The following is a 21,408-nucleotide window of genomic DNA, read 5'->3' on the forward strand; positions in this document are numbered from 1 at the left end:
ATCCATGTCTATTTATATCCTGAAAGTTCTTCTTTATATTGTCTTCTTTTAAAAAAAAGAGGATGAAAATTTTTACAGTGTTCAATATAATTTCCCCCCAGAATTACTCAGTGTAGCTAATTAGTCTACACATTATCTCTCACACAATTATCATTTTGTGGTGAGATTTTTACACATTTGCATTTTTCATGCATATGATGTTTTACAATTTGTTATATAATATTGCTAAATTTATTACTCCTATCTTACTCATAAAACTTTCTATACTGTGGCCAACATATCTACAACACTTTTTGCAGGCCTTGGTAACAACATTCCACCTTTTGCTTTTTTGACCCTACTCAGTAATCTACATGAATGAGTCTATGAAGTGTTCATCTTTTTGAGTATGGCTTATTTTGTTGAACAGGATATACTCTAGGATCATTCGTTTGCTGCAAATGATATAATTTATATTTTAATGGCTGAATAGCACTTCATTTGCTACATGTAACTTTTTACCCATGAATACTGTTGTCATGGGAGAACAAATATTTCTTTAACAAGCCGATTTGATTTCTTCTAGTATATACTTAGGAGTAGTATAGCTGTATACATCTTTTTAGGTATTTGAAGAACCGTAACACCAATTTCCATAATAGTTGTACTAACTTACATTCTAATTAACAATGTGTAAGGGTGCCTTTTTATTTTTTTTTCCTACAAGCACTTGTTTTCATCAGTCTTTGATAGTAGTAATCCTAACTGGAGTAAGGTGATATCTCATTGTGATTTTCATATGCATTTCCCTAATAATTTTTCTTTCCTTCTAAGTTTCAGTGTTTGGTTTTGGAAGTAGCATGATGTTGGAGTTTTATAAAAATTTTAAATGCTTTAAGAAGACTTACTATTACTTGTTCTTTAAATGTTTGTTGGAGTTTAGCCATTAAGCTACCTTGTTTAACTGGAGACTGCTACTAACACAGTCTTCTTATTTGTCATTGGTTTGTTAAGCTATTTCTGTGGTTCATAATTCAGTACTGGTTGGTAACATTTATCAAGAAGCATATCCATTTCTTCTACATTATTCAAAATTCATAATTTTTCACACTAGTTATTTATGATCATTTGTATTTATCTTTTATCTCTTGTTTTCATATTTTACCTTAGTGCTATAAAAACATTACAACCTAACCTAATCCAGATTCTCTGTCTCATATCAAATATCTTTTATCTTCTAAATACTTATCTAGAAGATCCACACCCTTTATTTCCAAAAGTTAATATTCTTACCATCATTTGCATGCATTATTATCATAGTTTTCTAATTTGTCTTTATGACTTCAACTTCCATCTTCCCTGCTAAACCCAACTCCAGTAGTGTCATTGGGTGAGTTTTCTAAGTGTAAATCTAATAAAATAACTTTCTTACCTGTAAATCTCCATCTGTTTTTGGAATAAACTTCATATCCTCGCCATGACTTAAAATGCTTCTCATGATCTGCCTCTATATATCACCCTTATTTTTGATAGGACTCCTGTATCCTTTATTTTTATTGCTTTTTAGGTATTTTTATATATTTGTTTTCACTGATTCACACATGTGTTCACCCTTCCATAGAAATAATAGAGTTGAAGTCCAAATGGACAAGCTCACATTATATGATGCCACCACTTATTGTTAACTGCAAGAAATCCTATATTTGCCTAGTGATGTTAGCCAAGCAGTTCTGGCTGCTTTATATGAAAACGTAGTACCATTTCTAAAGTATAAAATGTTTTAGCATGTTGTCTGTTTAAAAGCCATTGCTCTAATATAGTTTATTCTTATTAACTTCAGAAAGAACTTAGCAACTTATGTAACGTAGGTCTAAAAAATCTCTATCCATCATCTATCCATCATCTATCTATCTATCTATCTATCTATCTATCTATCTATCTTGTGCAATCTGGGTGGGAAGAAATTGTGCTCAATAGGAGCAAACCCACTTCTACCTGAAATAAAGTAAAAATAAAATAGTTCACTTTGAAGTCATTTATTTCTTGAGAAATAGTTCATCTGAATTGGCAATATTTACTTTTGCCATTGTAAAAGCTTTTAAGCCCATAAAATTTCTAAGTTATCAAACCATTCCTCTTACCCCTCTTATTATGGCTTCTGGTGGATACTTATCTATGTCAAAGTGTCCAATTTTTTTTTATTCATCTTAAGAAGCACTTTGTAGGGTGACTATGTATCCTTTCAAGTGAAACAATTTCTACTTAACATAGTAGAGACAAACTTTACAGTACATATTAAGCCAAAAAGCAAAATAAGAATATTTTAAATTATAATTAAAGTATAATATTTAATATTTTAAAATATTAAAATAGAGATTGTGACAAATGCACAAATAGAACATTTATAATTAGATTGGACTTACACTACCATTTACCACATAATTGCTTAAAGAGATTGCTAGAAAGAAAAGAATTCAAGAATATCAGAAAAAGTCAATGTGGACACAGATTGTGCCATTATCATCATGACTTGGTTTGTGATAGCCAAGGATAAGACATAATTATTAAATATGGCAATAAAAGACTGATAACAGCCGGGCATGGTGGCGCACGCCTTTAATCCCAGCACTCGGGAGGCAGAGGCAGGCGGATCGCTGTGAGTTCGAGGCCAGCCTGGTCTATAAAGTGAGTCCAGGATGGCCAAGGCTACACAGTGTGACCCTGTCTCGAAAAAGCAAAAAAAAAAAAAAAAAAAAAAAAAAGACTGATAACAACCGACAGAATAATAAAAACACTACCTAGCATTATATAGATTCAGTTGGTGAATGTTATTAAGATGTAATACATCATACTTAAATGTGACTTGACGTACATATAGTCGCTATGTAGGAAGGACTACAAAGGACCTCCAAAGAGATAGATTAATAGAAAGGTATAGTGGCAGCTATTGTAAATCTGGGAGAATGAAACAAGCAACTGGGTGCATAAATATTTTTTTAAATACAAGTTGTGATAAAAGTATAAACAACTGTTGTGAGGGGCTTAGCAAGATGGCTCAGTTGAGAGACTGCTTGCTTTGCAAGCATGAGGACTCAGGTTCAATCTCTGGCACTCAAATAAAAGGCTGTATGTGGCAGAACATAGCTGTCATCCCAGTACTAGGGAGGTTGAGACAGGAGGGTCCCTGGGATTCACTAGTCTTCCTCCCTAGCCTAATTGCTGAATTCCAGGCCAAAGGTGGTAGACAGTTTCTGAAAATGACATCTGAGGTAGGCCTCTGGCTTCCACATTCAAGGGCACACATATGTGCATGTACTTGCCACATATTTACCCATACACATGAACACAAACACACATAGACATGAATAAAATGTTCCTTTGTGACAGATATTCGGACAATGTTTTAGAAGACTTAGGAAAGATAGAACAAGTTCACATAAGGTTAGGGTAAATTAATGTTCATTATACTGATCTCAGTTAAAATTAATAATGCTTATAATAATCCAGTTCCACCAATAATAATAACTAGTGTTTATTTAGAACTTCTAAGAATTAGCATGGGTGTTTTGCATGCTATGGCTCATTTAATTATAAGGGAAATTCTTGTGGATATATATTATCAATATATCCATTTTGCAGATAAACTTAGACAGAGATATCAATGAAGTAGCTAGTACTTAAAGAGATTTAGGCAAACATAAAATATTAGAAAATGTTATCTGAAGGATTATTGTGTATTTAGACTTCAGGGAAAGTTTTCTCCATTTTTTATTTTCTGTATTAAAACAATAATTGATCTTGGGTTTTTTTTAAAAACAGGAGATTTAATATTCCATTTAATTGCTTCCTTCCAGTGCAAGTATATATAATATTCTTGATCAAATGGTGTATACACCTTAATACTATATATTTTATATATTATATATATGAATTATATTATATATTATAAGAAGGGGATGTAGAGAAATACGTAGGTCTTTGGCTTTCTTTAATAGTTTTATTAATAAACTATAGTTCAGAGAAACAAACTGAATATTTTACCTTTTCTTAATCTTACATTGCTAATATCCATCCAATTAACTTTTCATATGTGGGTCATCATGTCATGTCAAGATTTACAGAATTTAATGTTTTAATCTTTACAGTTTGGACACCAGCTGCATATTCTGAATGTTGCATGAACCATTACTAACATCATGGCAGAATAAAAAAGATCATGCATGCCATTAACTAATGATATTGGGTCTGAGAGCTAGAAAATTCTTCCTGATTTTTTCAATGCAGTGGCCCATTTGACCCTGGATACAATGTATTCATGAGTTCCTATTGCCTGTGAGTTTCTATTCCTGCTTAGAGAAATTGCTGACTCTGTAGAAATTTGATCAAAACATCAAAGATTGCAGAGAAGCTGTGTTTGTGCCCTTCAAATCATTGATGGAGTACCTTAACCTCGCCTTCTCTTGATGCCTTGCATATGGTCATCTGTCTTCCTGACTACTACTTCGTATGGCTTATTTGTAAATTCAAGCAAATGTGCTTCTGACTGGCACTGATACATCACTGATGCCAAAGTATCAGAGAGGATGAAGCATAAGGACATATTTTTTGATGCAGATGGAAAATATTTCAGATTTATGAGGAAGTCCTGACAATAGCCATTCCATGATATCTTCATATAATCAGTATCTCTCCATACATATCTTTACTAAATTTTATTACTTCAAAACTTATTCGAAGGAATTATTTTCTTGCTGGCCTTAAAGGTATAGTGGGTAGATGAGAAGCTAGAGCTGCTTGGCTGAACACCTTGGCTCTGGCTTTTCATATACTTGATTTCTACTGCTTTGCAATGGCCACTTACAGAGGCATTATGCACAGAACACCTATTGATGTCCCATTGATATTGATGTGTTTTTCCCTGGTGGATTGAGGGCAACCCCTCACACAGTCATTAGTATGTAAAGGTTATGTATAATGGATAATAGAGGAAAATGAAATAGCAGAAAGGAGTTTGCATGGGAAACATAAGCAGTAAATAGTTTCAGTGAAAGGTTTTCTTGGGTTATATAGCAAATGCAAAGGGGATTGAAAAAAAAAAGATGACTCTTACAGATCCCAAAAGAGTGGAAGGTGAAATGGTTCCATATTTTGAAGTATAATACTGTTTTATTTCAGCCACAGAAAGCCATTTAAAAATCATCTTATATAATATAGTTCTTATGTGGCATCTTTCAGCTGAATATGTATTTATGAATTCTTACATTACTTTCCTGAGATGGTCAGCAATAGTGGAGTAATAGGATAAATCCAGAAAGACAGGTATTTTTTTCCGGTACTTGGTTGTGAACCTAAGGTCTCAGTCATGCTAGGCAAGCACTCTACCACTGAGCTATATAATACCCAGTTTCAGATAGAGATATCTACTAATTTATCTAAAGCCAAGAAGAAAGTCACATCACTGATTTTAAGAAATTTCCTTTTGATTCTGTTCAATATACTAGGTTTCATTTTGGATTAAATTAGTAAGTATTCAAAAATACCTCTTAATATATTAAACTTCTTAGTTCCACTTACCATTGCAATAGATGACTTGGTACATCTAGCTAAATTTCAAAATATCCAAGTAGATTTATTTAGTAAACTACAATGTTTACTTGTATGCTATAAAGGAAGTGCAATCTAATGCTAAAAAGCATGTTTTATGGAGTTTGTTCTGCCATTAAAAGTAAATGAACAATCAGCAATATGCTTAATTATTAGAACCCATGAACAACAATAACAAGTAAAATTAGAATTATATTAATAGTTAACCATTATAGACTACACTCTACATTAATTACCTATTTCAAGTGCTTTGGGTTTTATTCATTCATTTATTTCTCCATGTAATCCTATTATAGGTATTAGTTTAAACACATTTTCAGATAAGTAAATGGGGCCTGAACAGATTAAATGATTCCCTCAAGGCAATCTGCATAGGAATTAGCAGACATTGAAAATCTATGCTCATAACTATTGTAGTTTGTTACCCTCTATCATGTCAAATTGATATACTACATAAGATATTATTCTCTGAAAAGACTAAAAAGTGTGTATTCACTAACAAAAGGAAAAATAAACAAATGAATCTTAGATTATATAATTAAATTTCTGACTTCATATTACATAAATTTAAATAGAAAAAGGTTTAAACACAATTCATCTTATTATTAACCCATGTTGGTCAGATGACCTGAATTTATTTGTACTGGGGGTTATATCTTATATATAAAAACATTACTTCCATATCGTAAAGTGAACAAAAACTAACACATATAACACCAAATTGATTTCATAATTAAGCAGGAACATTTTGAAGGGTATGTATAGTACTGGAACATCTCGATTATTACTCCTTATTTTGAACATTTTCTTCTTAACAACTATTTACTGTTTTGTGTGTATGTGTATAGACACACATGCCATGCATGTATGTAGAGGTCATAGGACAACTTGTAAGGCAAAGTTCTCTCCTCCTACAAAATGGGTTCAGGGGATTGAACTCTGATGTCTTTTCATGCTAAGCTATTTTGCTGGCCCCTATTCTGTCTTTTTAATTACTTCATGATAAAATCATGTTGGAACAACAATTCTTCCTTATCCTTCCATGCCATGGAAAAGTATTTCTCATTAAGGGTAACTGTAAACTAAATAAATACACAATGTGAATATTTGGTGAAACCTGATATAAAAGAAATACTTTGGAACAAGAAAATACCCAGGTTTACGAGAATAAGGATTGCTTGATGATAATTTCTAAGCAAGAATCATGAACGTCAGCAGAGGCTATCTCTTTATTGCTGACATCACAGTAATATCTCTGCAAAAGCTGTTTGTTTACTTGTGTACCTCCTCCTGTTTTATAGCTCTTAGCTATATTACTAAACTGATAGCTTGGATCTGCTAACACATTGGAAAACCCGGACCCAATCAAACATGCTTTGTTATTTACATTTAGGAGAAAATCTAAATCTCTTTTCATCCACTTCTCAGAATCATATTTGTTATATCTTAGTGAATAATTCTGCTTCAGTTAGGAAATGGAATTTCAGGGTAAGCCTGAAAAGGAGTTACTAATGACATATGTTGATAAATATTTTTCCATTAGAATATTCTATCCATTCTTGGAATATGGTTTTCAAAAAACACATGTTTCTTAAAGTATTTACATTTTAAACTGGCAGAGCCACTGAAGCACAGAAATTAATATTCAGTCAAAATAAAATGCCATCCAGAAAAATCAATACAATTTTCTATTAAGTGGTGGTGACTTTAATCAGAGTGACTGAGGAACAACATTTTTCCATTAAAAGTAGAAAGAATGCATACAATTACCCTCCCAAGCTCAAGAACTATATACTTTCCAGCTTCTTGTGAAAATAAGGTTACATGTTTTGGTTTCTATGATTCCTTGGAAAGACACTGTACACTAAATTTTCTGAAAACTCCCAACTAAGTATTGTTTAATGAAATAACTACCTGAAAATTCAGTAGCCATATTACTGTGTACCTATAATTTAAGAAACTATTGTAGATTAGTACTTATGACTTCTAATGAGAAAACCATAACAACCATTTAATTGAAAGGAACATGGCTAACAACAGTAATTGAAATCAATAAGGCTGTGTTAGTAGTATCAATATCTCTTCTCAAAGAGTGCTCCTTCCACCCCAACAGCAGTATTTAAGGTTAGGGATGAAAAAAACTAACTAGAAATCCATTTGTTATTACAACACTTAGCTCTGGTACAGATTTGTGCATCCCAGCACTGAGAGTGAATTCCTATCTGACTCCAAAGAAAAGAAACAGGTTAAAAAGAACATTCAGACATAGAATAAAGGGCTTACCAATTACATAGGCTAGTAACAAGGCCAGAGTCACTGTGATTGCTGTGGCGCTCAATGCTGTGCACTTCCAATTGCAGCACCTATAAGGTTTGTTAAACGTGAAGGCAGGTCGGGAAAAGGTGCTTCGAGGCAGCGGCCTGGGAGGTGGTGAGTAGACAGTATTGGATGTCAGAGGGTAGTTCTGACTGGCTGCACTGAAGATAGCAGAGGAACCAGATCCATGTTTGAACAGGAAATGTCTAATGGGGGAAAACAGACAAGTTTCCATATAAATACCAGCCCAAATTGCTGCAAACCCCACAATCTCTACTAATTTCAAGCTATCATGCTATGGCAAATCTCATGAAACCTCGAAGTGCTAGACAAAATTTTCATGTAATCCAGAGGTAACTGAATTTTGTCTTTGGTATCTTGGCCAACTCTTTTTTCCTCTTCTTTTCTGTCACTCTGTCTCCCTTATTCCTTCCTTCCTTTCTTGCTGACTAGTAAATGTTGCCATTCCATACTTGATATTCACTATGCTTTTCTCATTCCTTAATCATGATTCTGGAGAGCTGACTGCCACTCAATTTGTCAATTAGAATATCCTGGATACCAGTGTATCTTTGCTGAGATTTGACATGTGCAATCAGTTGTGGAAACCAAATCCTTATCCAAATATAGAACAGTCACATAACTCCAGGAATTCCCTCTCTCTCTCTCTCTCTCTCTCTCTCTCTCTCTCTCTCTCTCTCTCTCTCTCAAATTTCTACCTCCATTTCCAGAGACAAACTCAGTTCTACAGTTTCTCAGCATATAATCATTATGCCTGCTGTGGAACTTAATACAAGTGGAGTAATGATGCTATTATATTATATTCCCACAGAATGATGATCACAGGTTGTTCATGATTATTATAACTGGACTTTTCCAAAATCAAATATATGTATTGTGTCCCTATATTCTACCCATACTAGGTGCTAAGTGCCATGTGTTTCATTATGTACTCATTATCACATTCATTCTTTACTTGTGTGAAACAGGCTATGTTGTTTTCCTTATTGAGCTGTTAAGAATGGGAAGGCAAAAACAGGTTAAACAACTTGTTAAAATTCACTCACCAAACAAGTGACAGAGATAGAATCAGCATACAGATCATCCAGGCTTCAGAGTCCTGAATCTTAACCACTCTACTGTGCCCTCTATGGCAGTAAAATGCACTGCTAAACAAAGCACATTCTAGTGCTGAATTTTAATGTACAGTGTAAAACCTCTCAGTAAGTGGAAAGTCAACATCACCTTGCAACATATGCCCAATCGCATCAGATTCATTTCTAGCTTGCACATTTAAAGGGAAAAAAGGTTATGCATTTAAAGAAAAGAACCTCAACATCTCTACATAGCAGTTGATAAAATGTTGACAATAGAGAATTTTACTTGGGCATGATGGAGATTGTTTTTCTAAAAGGTTGGGTTACTGAATGAAATTTAGATTACTGCATCTTTCTAGAAGGCAATTTAAGATTATATACCAAGAGATTTTAAATATATATTTAGCACATATATGTTTATACAATAATTATGCTTGTAGATGTTTATCCTCAGGAAATAATGTTTGTGACAATTTAAGCAATCATTCATTACAATAATATTCATAATAGCCAAAATAACATACTAATCTCTAATAGTTGATATTTCATTAAGTAGTTTTAAAACACAGGATCCACAGTCATTACAAATTGTGCTATACTATCTCAGAAAACTGAGAATAGGGCTTCCCCAAACTAGAAATGATCATACTGAGTGAGTTAACCCAGAAGCGGAAAGACTCACATGGTATATACTCACTTATAATTGGACACTAGCCCATGAGGCATGTACATGATAGTCTTCACTTACCAGGAGATTGAGATAGTTGTGAGGACATCCTTTTGGGACTCTAGGTGAAAGAAGTATGGGAGAATGGGGAAACAGAAGGATCTAGAGGGTCCTAGAAACCTACATGAAGAACATCATGACGGGCGGATCTGGGCCCAGGGGTTCTGCTCAGACTACTACAGCCAATCAAGGACAGTACTTGCAGTAAACATCGAACCCCTTCTCAGATCTAGCCAATGGACAAGACATTCTCCAAGATTGAGTGGGGACTGACTCAGACGTGAACTCTGGTGCCCCATATTTGACCACTTCTCTGTGGTGGGGAGGCCTGGTGGCACTCAGAGAAAGGATAAGCAGGCTACAAAGACGAGACTTCATAGCCTATGTCCATTTAGTGGGGGAGGAGGTCCCCCTCTGTCATAGACCTAAGACACGAGAATAGGGTAAAAGTGGGAGGGGAGAGGAATGGGAGGAATCAAGGGACGGAATAACAATTGAGATGTAATCTGAATAAATTAATTAAATTAAAAAAAACCAAGTTGTGCTATAAACCTATTTATGCACTAATAAAAGTATTTATACATAATATTAAGAGAAAAAAGCCAGGCCTCAAAAGAATATGGAGAACAGGATTTAATTTTTTTAAAGAGAAAAAGGCATTATGTTCATGGATAAAACAGTAAATGTGTATTAAATAGGGATATGTTATAAATGAAAATTGTTCTTGATCGTACATCAGTTTTATAACTAAAATTAAATGATTGGTATTTGGTGAAATTTCTAGTTTCTTCCCTATCTATAGAGGTCAGGTACTAATGAGACATTTGAGTTTTGTGTGTAACATTCACACGTCTACTTCATAGAGAATAAGAACATTTTATATTTACAACAAGCTTATTACAATGTTTAGTCTCTTTTACAGATGAGAAAACAAAACAAAAAGAGATGCAGAAGGGTCTGTAGACCTAATCCTAATAATTGGTGATATAGAGGAGTTTTGAACTTCGGTAAACTAGCTCCAGAGCCATTTCTATATACTAGGTTTATGCAGCTACTGAAATATTAAGATTTGGACCATGAATGGTATGGACCTAGACCCTCTGCTCAGATGTAGTAGGTAGGCAGCATAATCTCCTTGTGGGTCCCATAATATGGAGAGTAGGGGCTACTTCTGACATGAACTCTGGTATCCACTCATGGATCATTTCCCCCTGGATGGTGGCATTACCAGGCCAGAGAGGAAGAGGATGCAGGCAGTCCAGATGAGACTTGATAGGCTGAGGCCAAATGATAGGGGAGGAGGGCGCCCCCTTTCTGAGGAGTAGGGAGGATAGGACTCACAAGAGACAGGGAGAGGTCTATAATTGTGATGTAAAGTGAATAAATTAAAAATTAAAAAATTAAAAAAGATTTTAATGTTGGTCTGTTAAAGTACAGAAGAAGCACATTTTTGTGCTGGACATGGCATGTAGACATTCAACATGGCTTTTATACTGTTCCTTTTGTGGTTAATGAGAACAATGTGAGAGTGGCACATACAGATTCACAAAGTTGGAAGGAACTTCTTATAAATCATCTAGTAGACCAAATGTCCTAATTTTTCAATGAGAATTATTGGGAACTGAAGAGTGGAAATTACTTAAGTAACAGCTAGTTAATATTATGGATAAACTGATACAATGGGGATGTAATATGAGTAAATTATAATAAAATAAAATAAATTTTAAAAAGAAAAGCACAAAAAACCTGATATCAGGTATTTTCTACTTAGTACATTTTCATTGTCTGATGTTTTCTGTGACCTTAATCCCCACTGGACAAGCATCATGTTCTAATAACATTTGTTAACAGGCTCAAAATCAACAAATACTATCCGTTCAATCATATTACTGAATGTTTGTATATTTTTTATATATCTTTTGTGCTGGTTTGTTCTCTTGTTAACCCGACATATGGTGGTCATCTGGATAGAGGGAGCCTTGGTTGAAAACCTGCCTCTATTTTACTGGCCTGTAGACAAGTCTATGGGGGTATTTTGATTGATGATTATATGGGAGTGCTTAGGCCACTACTTGTGTCATCTTGGCACAAGTGATCCTAGGTTGTATAAGAAACTATGATGAACAAGCCAGAGGAGAGGGATTATGCAGTAACTGTTTTCCTCTAGGGCTTCTGCTTTGGTTTCTCTATTAGAGCCATAATTTGAGTTCCTTCACTGATAAAAATGTAAGGTGAAAGTTGGTTTGGTCATGGAGTTTTAACACCACAAAAGAAACTCTCATTAAAAAAAAAATTGTTGAATGTTGAGGGTATTGCTATGACAGATCTGGCCATGTATTTTGAAGAGAATTGGTGTGGCATTTGACCTTTTTTGCCTTTTTAAAATTAATTTATTCTTGTTACATCTCAATGATTATCCCATCCCTTGTATCCTCCCATTCTTCCCTCCCTCCCATTTTCCCCTTACTCCCCTCCCCTATGACTGTGCCTGAGGGGGACTTCCTCCCCCTTTATATGCTCATAGGGTATCAAGTCTCTTCTTGGTAGCCTGCTATCCTTCCTCTGATTGCTACCAGGTCTCCCCCTGTGTGAAAGTCATACCCCACTCTCCACTCAACTGTGGAGAATGTCCTGTCCATTGGCTAGATCTGGGTAGGGGTTTGAAGTTTACGGCCCGTATTGTCCTTGGCTGGTGCCTTAGTTTGAGCGGGACCCCGGGGCTCAAATCTGCCTATCATAATGTTCTTCTAGTAGGTTTCTAGGACCATCTGGATCCTTCTACTTTGCTGTTCTCCCATGCTTCTCTCATCTAGAGTCCGAATAGGATGTCCTCCCCTCTGTCCCAGTTTCCTGGGAAGTGAAGGCTTTCATGGGACATGCCCCTTGGGCTAGTATGCAGATATAAGTGAGTATATACCATTTGAGTCTTTCTGCTTCTGGGTTAACTCACTCATTATGACCATTTCTAGCTTGATCCATTTGTCCACAAATATCAGGAATTCCTTGTTTTTAATAGCTGAGTAATATTCCATAGTGTAAATGTACCACAGTTTCTTTATCCATTCTTCTACTGAGGGACACTTAGGCTGTTTTCATGATCTGGCTATTATGATGAATAAAGCTGCTACCACCAAACCAAATAACCCAATTGAGAAATGGGGCTTGGAACTAAACAGAATTCTCAACAGAGGAGTATCAAATGGCTGAGAAACACTTAAAGAAATGCTCAACCTCCTTAGTCATCAGGGAAATGCAAATCAAAACAACTCTGAGATTCCATTTTACACCCATCAGAATGGCTAAGATCAAAAATTCAAATGACAGCACATGCTGGCGAGGATGTGGAGAGAGAGGAACACTCCTTCATTGCTGGTGGGAATGCAAATTAGTACAACCACTTTGGAAATCTATCTGGTGCTATCTCAGAAAACTGGGAATAGGGTTTCCTCAAGACCCAGCTATTCCACTCCTTGGAATATACCCAGAAGATGCTCCAGCACACAACAAAAAACTTTGTTCAACCATGTTCGTGGCATTTGAACTTTAGGTTGAAAATGACACTGGGTGCTGAGAGCTCAAGTGGACTCTTCTGTGGGTTCTTAGAAGGTAAGGTTTTTGAGGAACACAGATAATATAGGCCTGTCTTGTGAGATTTCAGAAGGAAGAAAAAAAAACTCAGGACCTTTCATGTGCTATTTTGAATTAATAATCTGTCATTCTGGTCTAGTGGAGCTGAAGAATTGGCTGTGATTAACAAGAGACAAGAACCACTAAAGTGAAACCTTTGTTTTGCTGGGACAATTGATGCTTTCCAGCTAAGTCACAAGAATCTTCTGTGAATAAGAAGAGACCAGAACCATTTTTCTGAGCTGTGTTTCCCCAGGGTCAGCACATCGTGGCTATAATCTAGAGGTGGCCAAGGCTGTACCATATGCTGGCAGCTGAATTTAGTAATGTTTCCCAGAGCTTACTTGTTTTGAAGGCCTGAAAGGGCCATGGAGAGGAGCTGGGCTTTAGCACTTTGAGCAGCCACTGGTGAAGGTGAAGTCTCACTTTTAGTGGGGACCCCAGGATACTGGATGCTAATACCATGGGATGACTGCCAAGGACAAGCAGCAGCTGTGGAATGGAGCTGGCTTGAGCCTCGAACAAGCTGTGTGTGCTGCCAAAAGCAGAGTAGAGAAATGAATTCCCTTAAGGCCCAGAAGACCATGATTCTCTGATATCTGACACTGAGCTTTACAACACGAGACTTTGATTTTGCTGTGCTTTGATTGTAGTTGTGCCCTGATTGCCCCCTTGGAGTAAGAAAATATGTAAACTTGTTTTATGATTTCACAGGAGCTCCCAGTTGAGAGACATCGAACTTTTAGAGAAAGTTTGGGATTTTTAGAGAGACTGAATATTTAAGAGACTTTGGATATTTTAAAGAGACTGAATTTTTAAAGATTGTGGGGCTTTGGAATGTTTCATATTGTGATGTTGATATTAATATGAGATCTTAGAGATGAGTAAGAAAACAAAGGTTATGGATTAATAAGCAATATATTTCTGTGTCAAACTGAAAAGTGATTGATTGCGTTCTGTTTTATTTTGTTAAAATGACACAAAATAGAGCTATCTGGGAAGAGGGAAGCACAACTGACAAAATGCTCCCATAAGATTGGCCTGTAGGCAAGCCTGTGCAGCAATTTATTAATTATGACTGATGTTGGAGTTCCAAGGCCACTGTGGGCTTTACAAGCCCTGGGCAGGTGGTCCTGGAAGATATAAGACAGCAGGATGAGCAAACCATGCTTCATCTCTGCTTCTGCTTTAGTTCCTACTCCAACGTCCCTCCATGGTGGACTGTGAAGTGGAAGAGTAAAGGAAATAAACCTTCTCATCTCAAGGTTGCTTCTCGGTCATATATCACAGCAAACGGAACTTCATCTCAGACACTGAGGATCTGAATTCTGGTCCTCATACTTGAGAGACAAGTATTTTACCCACTAAGCCATCTCTTGAGCCTTCTTTTGTATACCACATGTTCTTATAGAAACTTTTAAAGACTGATTAACTGGTTTTGGATGAACGGGAAAATGTCACAGGACAAGCTACCCTTTAGCAGATAAAGTAATCATTGTTGTTTCTAAAAGGCATTTCATTTGTCTCAATAATGGAAAAATAAAGACATGGTATAATAATAATAGCAAGAAAAATATATTTTATTGGGCATGTGATCCACAGCATTGTGTTGTTTTCACGTAATTGTACTTCCTCTTTTAGGTTTCTAAGTAAACTGTGACTTAAAGATGCAGATCCAATGTCTGGAAACCTCTTTCAGCCAGATTTTTCCTCTTTGGCCATTGAATTTACTAATGAGCAAGAAATGTAGGTTTATGAGCAACAGAGTGGTGTATTCTTCATAGCCTCCCACCTCTACCCTGTGATTATTTTGAGATGACAAAGTGTCATAGACATATAACTCATCATATATAGCATCACTCTAATATGTTTTTATGGGATAAAAGGAAATCCCAGCAGTATGGACCCTTTTACCTAATGTTTGAAAATAGAAATTCTTCAATCTTTTGCAAATTCATGAAGAACAATTGGATTTTCAAGACAATGTAAGTGGCCCAATATGTTGGATATTGATTTAGTTTGGTATATCATTAAGAGGTAGAAGAAATACAGAGAATTGTTGGCTATTATGATGGCAATTACAAGCAATAATCAATATCCTTGAGCACTGTAATTTCATCTGATGTACAACAAAGGATTTCTAAATGTGGTTTCATAAGTAAAATATTACAGCTTAATGAATAAATTCAACAGTCACAGCGGAGCAGCATTTAAACTAATTCAGGTTTGAATGGAATCCAAATCACAGTCCTCAGTGAGAGTAGATAATAAAATAAGTTTGTATACTAAGGTTCTTGTTTTCTTATTAACAAGCCTAGACTAAGAGTCTATGCTGAAAGCAATCTATACTGTGATGTATATCATGAGAAACAGCAATATAGATGTAGTGTATTGTCATATACTTTGCAGGTAGGTCACTGTGGAAAGTGAAACCAGTACCTAATATGTTTTCATAGTCCTTGAAAAAAGTAGGAGCATAAAGACAAATGCACAGTGCTAGACTTCAGCCATGTGCTCATAAAATCAGATCATCTGTCTATGCATATTGCTTTTCCCCTCAGGACCTGAGGATATACTAAAATGTTGTTATCAATTTCATACAACTGGTTTTTTTTCCCACAGAGCAAATGAAGAAAATGCAGTTCAAGATTTTATGTGTAAGTAGCACCTCTTTTTGCATCTGTTTTAATATTTAAGTTTAAATTTAAAGGGGAGAGTACGATATTACCAAAGGAAATGGGCACATAAGGAAATTGAGAAAAAATCTTCAAGACTGATGAGACCCAGTGGTGGTAAATGAGAGTATAACAAATGCTCCTGTAAGGATTTTAAAATCAGCCATAAAAGGATGAAAATGTACTCTCTCTTTTAAGCCTTTATACTACATGATTCTGAAGGTATCTGTTAGCATTAAATAATGTGATTTAATATGGCACTTAAAATTCTACAGGAAATAGACAGAAATCTACGGCTTCTTAACAACAGGCACATAAATAACCAATAGTTTTTCTCTTTAACGCCTTGTAAATATTCTTATGAGACACATCTAAGCCTGTGTTACTGTAGCTATAAGCATTTGGATTACTCCTTTTTACCAAAAAAGGGGTTCAACTTGCAGAGTGAAAGTGTAGTTGAAGTGAAAGCAAGGTTGATTAAAAAGAGATTATGAGTAGGCCCAAATTACATTTGGATGGGATAGTAAAATTTAGTTACTCATTTTTAAAGTTATTAAATATAGTTTGTGATAAAAATCTACATAATACAACATAACATAAATTTGTCATCTTAAGAATTTTAAATTATGTAGTTCAGTAGTCTTAAGTACATTGTGAGAAGTCTCTAGAATCACTTTTTAAGAAAATCTGAAACCCTATTTGCCCACTACACAACTCTGTCTTTTCCCCAGCACCCACTATTCCACTATTTCTTTAATTTGACTGATTTACATAAGAGGAAGCATACAGTATTTATCTTCTCATGACTGGCTCATTTCACTTAACATAACTTCCCCAAGATTCATCCATGTTGCAACCTGTGGTAGCATGTCCATACTTTTCTAGTCTAAATAATATTCCACTGGATGTCTAAATCATAGTTTATCTATTCACTCACTTATCAATATTTAAGGTATTTCTAGCTCTTGGCTTGTGGGAATAATGCTTCTATTTAAATTCTGGTTTTAGTTGTTTTGGACACATACCCAAAAGAAGCATTATAGAATCTTATGGTAGTTATATTTTTATTTTTCTTGGGTTTTGTTGTTGTTGTTGTTGTTGACTTCTTTCCATAGAAGTTTGTATTTAAGTCCTTTAAATACAAAGGTTTCAATTCTTCACATATTCTTCAATGTTTATTATTTTTGGTTTATTTTTATTTTTTAGATTTACTTAATTTATTTTATGACAGGTGCTTGCAGAGGTCAAAAGAGTGCTTCTATCTCCTAGAACAAGAGTTACAAATGGTTGTGAGCTGCCTGATATGGGTGCTAGGAATTTAACCTTGTCCTCTGAAAGAGTAGCAAGTGATCTTAACTGCTGGGCCATTTTATAACCTATGGGCTTCTGTTTTAATAATAGTCTTAATAATGTGATTTTTTTACTTGCCATTCTTTGATTCATTATATTGCACATATTTTCACATGTAGTTTGGGATTCTGTTTATTGTTTCTGGAGAAATAGATATTCAATATAATGGATCAAAAATGCATATGAGAATAAAAGAAAATAGCATTTTGAGTCAGTCTTAATTTCTTCTCTGATGAGAATATCAAGAAATGTTTGTAGGAAAGTGTGTCAGTCTCAGTACTTTCTTTTCCATTAATTACCTTTTGTAGATACTCCAATTTAAAGTAAATACCCCTAAAAATTAGTTATATAAATTTTTATTGAGCTTTCTGGTATTATCAGTGTGAAAATGAAGTGGGCTAAATTTTTATTTCTTAACCCTCTTCTACATAGATGAGGCTTTCGTTTTGTTTCTTATTCTTTCTTATAAATATTTAGATAACCTCTGCCACATGTCCCCTGCAAGCTTCACAGCCAAATATTTATAAACTTCTGCATTTGTGTCATTTACAATTTTAATTAGTTTTATTTTTTTATTTTTTTATTTTTAATTTTTTTATTAATTTATTCTTGTTACATCTCAATGTTTATCCCATCCCTTGCATCCTCCCATTCTTCCCCCCCATTTTCCCTTTATTCCCCTCTCCTATGACTGTTCCTGAGGGGGATTACCTCCCCCTGTATATGCTCATAGGGTATCAAGTCTCTTCTTGGCAACCTGCTGTTCTTCCTCTGAGTGCCACCAGGTCTCCCCCTCCAGGGGACATGGTCAAATGTGAGGCACCAGAGTACATGAGAAAGTCATATCCCTCTCTCCACTCAACTGTGGAGAATGTTCTGACCATTGGCTAGATCTGGGTAGGGGTTTAAAGTTTACCGCCTGTATTGTCCTTGGCTGGTGCCTTAGTTTGAGCGGGACCCCTGGGCCCAAATCTGCCTATCATAATGTTCTACTTGTAGGTTTCTAGGACCCTCTGGATCCTTCTACTTTGCTATTCTCCTATGCTTCTCTCATTTAGAGTCCCAATAGGATGCCCTCCCCTCTGTCCCAGTTTCCTGGTAAGTGAAGGCTTTCTTGGGACATGCCCTTTGGGCTAGTATGTAGATATAAGTGAGTATATACCATTTGAGTCTTTCTGCTTCTGGGTTAACTCACTCATTATGATCATTTCTAGCTCAATCTATTTATCCACAAATTTCAGGAATTCCTTGTTTTTAATAGCTGAGTAGTATTCCATAGTGTATATGTACCACAGTTTCTTTATCCATTCTAATTAGTTTTAAAACAATGTTTCTGCATACCTATAGAAATCTTAATTTTGTGAAGTTTAAGTATGAGCTAAATAATTCATTCTGAAGTGGCAATATTCTATGATTGTCATTGGTATTGTGGTCTTTTTCAAACGAGTTGGTCTGTAACAAGAAAATATGTCTTATATTTTAATATTTCTGTGGATCACTTATTAATTGAACACAGGAAGCATATCCCAGTATTTTTGGTCTCTTATTTCAGAAATAAAACATTAATACATTGGTTTGTAGAATGCCTTTCCTTCATATACAGTGCTTTCATTGTGTTTAACAGAAATCACAGAGAAGCTTCATTTATGATACTTCAACATTATGGCTGTCTAAACAAAACCTGCACAAGGACAGCATCAATAGACATGCTAAGGAAGAAGGGGAAACTTCACAGGTTCCAACCTATAGATGAAGAACTACACACACAAAAAAAAGGAAGGCTGAGAGCAGGAGAAATACTCCCCTACCATTCCAATTAGACCACTAATTGGTTATTTAATACCAAGTGGTCAACCCTGAAAATATATACTCAACACAAATGGACTGAGCAGATTGTATTTATATACTTATATAAACACAGAAACACACACACACACACACACACACACACACACACACACACACACACACACAGAGCAATTACTCTACCACTTTAAAAAGAGGCTGTTAATTCAAGAGAGAATAGGGGCAAAAGGGAACATTGGAGGAAGAAAAGTATGGAGGCAATGTTGTAATTATATTTTAACTCAAAAATATAAAATGTTTAAAATAATGCTCTTGATTAAGTGTGTAGAATGAAGAGTAAGTACTTTAAAGTAAATGTAAGCAAGTATCTTTCATTTTTATCAGATTGAGATGATGATTAAATTTTTTCATTTTATTTTCTTGTAAGTAAACCTAGGAGATTCATTGATTCATAAAGTGGTAAAGTAGAGAACCACCTCCTTCATGTTGTCCTCTGACCTTCACATGTGCATTGTGGCAGGCTCATGCATGTATGTATACATTATAAATCAATGTGTTAAAAAGAAAAAGTTCATTCACATCTCAATTTATGCAGGATGTGTTGTAAATAAAGAAGTATGCTCAATAAAAATGCTAGTGATTTTTATGCCGGTATCATGCAGTTTGTATTACTATTGTTCTGTGGTATAGCTTGAAGTCAGTGATGATGATCCCTCCAGATTTTATTTATTTATTTATTTATTTATTTATTTATTTATTTATTTATTTATTTATTTGTGTGTGTGAAAAATTCAACTTTTAATGTTACCAAATAATTTTATGGTGTTCAATCTTGAAGCTTTGCATTATTTACAGTCCAATGTTATTATGAAACACAGACCCTTTCAGTGAATCAAGCAGGTAAAATGAACTGGTGTATTTCTTCTAAAATCTACATAATTTTTGGCATATCAGAAACATTATAACATGAAGAACAAACAAGAAAATGAAGTTCATCTCTATGGTATAGAAGATTTTGTTGTTGAACACACACTTGCCTGGATGGAAGTCATGCAAACATTAAGAATTATTTATTTATTCATTTATTGTACAGGATGGTTTTAGCTATCTTGTTTTTGTATGTTTGATTGTTTTTTCAATATGAACTTGAGAATTGATCATTCAAGGTATATAAAGAATTTTGTTGGTGTTTTGATGAGAATTGCAATGAATCTGTAGACTGCTTTTGATAATACAGCCATTTTTACTATGTTAATTGTACCAATTCATCAGCATGGGACAGCTTTTCATCTTCTGATATCATCTTCAATTTCTTTCCTGAGATGTGAAGTTTTTTTTTCATACAGGTCTTTCACTTGTTTGGTTAGAGTTATACAAAGATATTTTATATTATTTGTAGCTCTTGTGAAGAGCGTTGTTTTTCTAATTTTTTTCACCCAATGGGAGAGGGCCAATCTCCGGTACTATTGTTTATACTCTGCTTTTCTTGCAGACAAGAGCTTAGCATAAATTTTCTGAAAGGCTTTATCTAGAAGCTGATGAAAACAGATGCAAAGATGCGCAACCAAACAATAGGCCAAACTAGGGGAGCTCTGTGGAAGAGTAGGAGGGAGTAGAGAGGGAGCAGGAGGGGTCAAGGACACCACAAGACAGCCCTACAGACTGAACTAACATGGGTCCACGGGGGCACACAGAGACTGAACCACCAAAGAGTATGCATGGGCTAGACCTAGATCTCTACACATATGTAACAGATGTGTATCTTGGTCATCATGTTGATCTCCTAACAATGGGAGTAGGGTCTGTCATTGACTCTACTGACTGCCTTTGGATACCTTGCTCCTAGCTGGACTGCCTTGTCTGGCCTCAGTGGGAGAGGATATCAGGGTGTGTTGGTATCCCTTGGGGGTCTCCCCTTCTCTTAGAAGGAGGAGGTGGATGGGGGAGAGGGATATGAGGGTATTACTGGGAAAAGAGGAGAGCAGAATCTGGAATCAGGATATAAAGCAGTTAAATAAATAAGTAAATGAAAAATGCTAGTGATTTTAAGTATTCACTGTTAATAGTAGTAAGGGAAAGGATATTTGATGAATATTTTATTAGACGCTAGATACTTAGGTATATTACTCTGTATGTTTTCTTTAATTACTATGATCTCATGACGTCCCAATAATATAGACAAAAAGTACATTTTTTTAAATGAGGTGACCAAAGACCAGACACTAAG

At 35.2% G+C, this 21,408-nt stretch overlaps 1 protein-coding gene across 3 annotated transcripts in view; it reads right to left on the reverse strand.

The window, feature by feature from the left end:
• Tenm1 (teneurin transmembrane protein 1) overlaps window positions 1–21,408 on the reverse strand; it is an 873,613-nt gene that overhangs the window by 317,492 nt on the left and 534,713 nt on the right. For all 3 annotated transcript variants that reach the window (XM_051141408.1, XM_051141407.1, XM_051141405.1), the window contains one exon: window positions 7,867–8,105. In XM_051141408.1, the coding sequence (XP_050997365.1) occupies window positions 7,867–8,105 (239 nt within the window). The remainder of the gene's footprint in view (window positions 1–7,866; window positions 8,106–21,408) is intronic.

This window comes from Acomys russatus, chromosome X, assembly GCF_903995435.1.
Source record: "Acomys russatus chromosome X, mAcoRus1.1, whole genome shotgun sequence".
Lineage (NCBI taxonomy): Eukaryota > Metazoa > Chordata > Mammalia > Rodentia > Muridae > Acomys > Acomys russatus.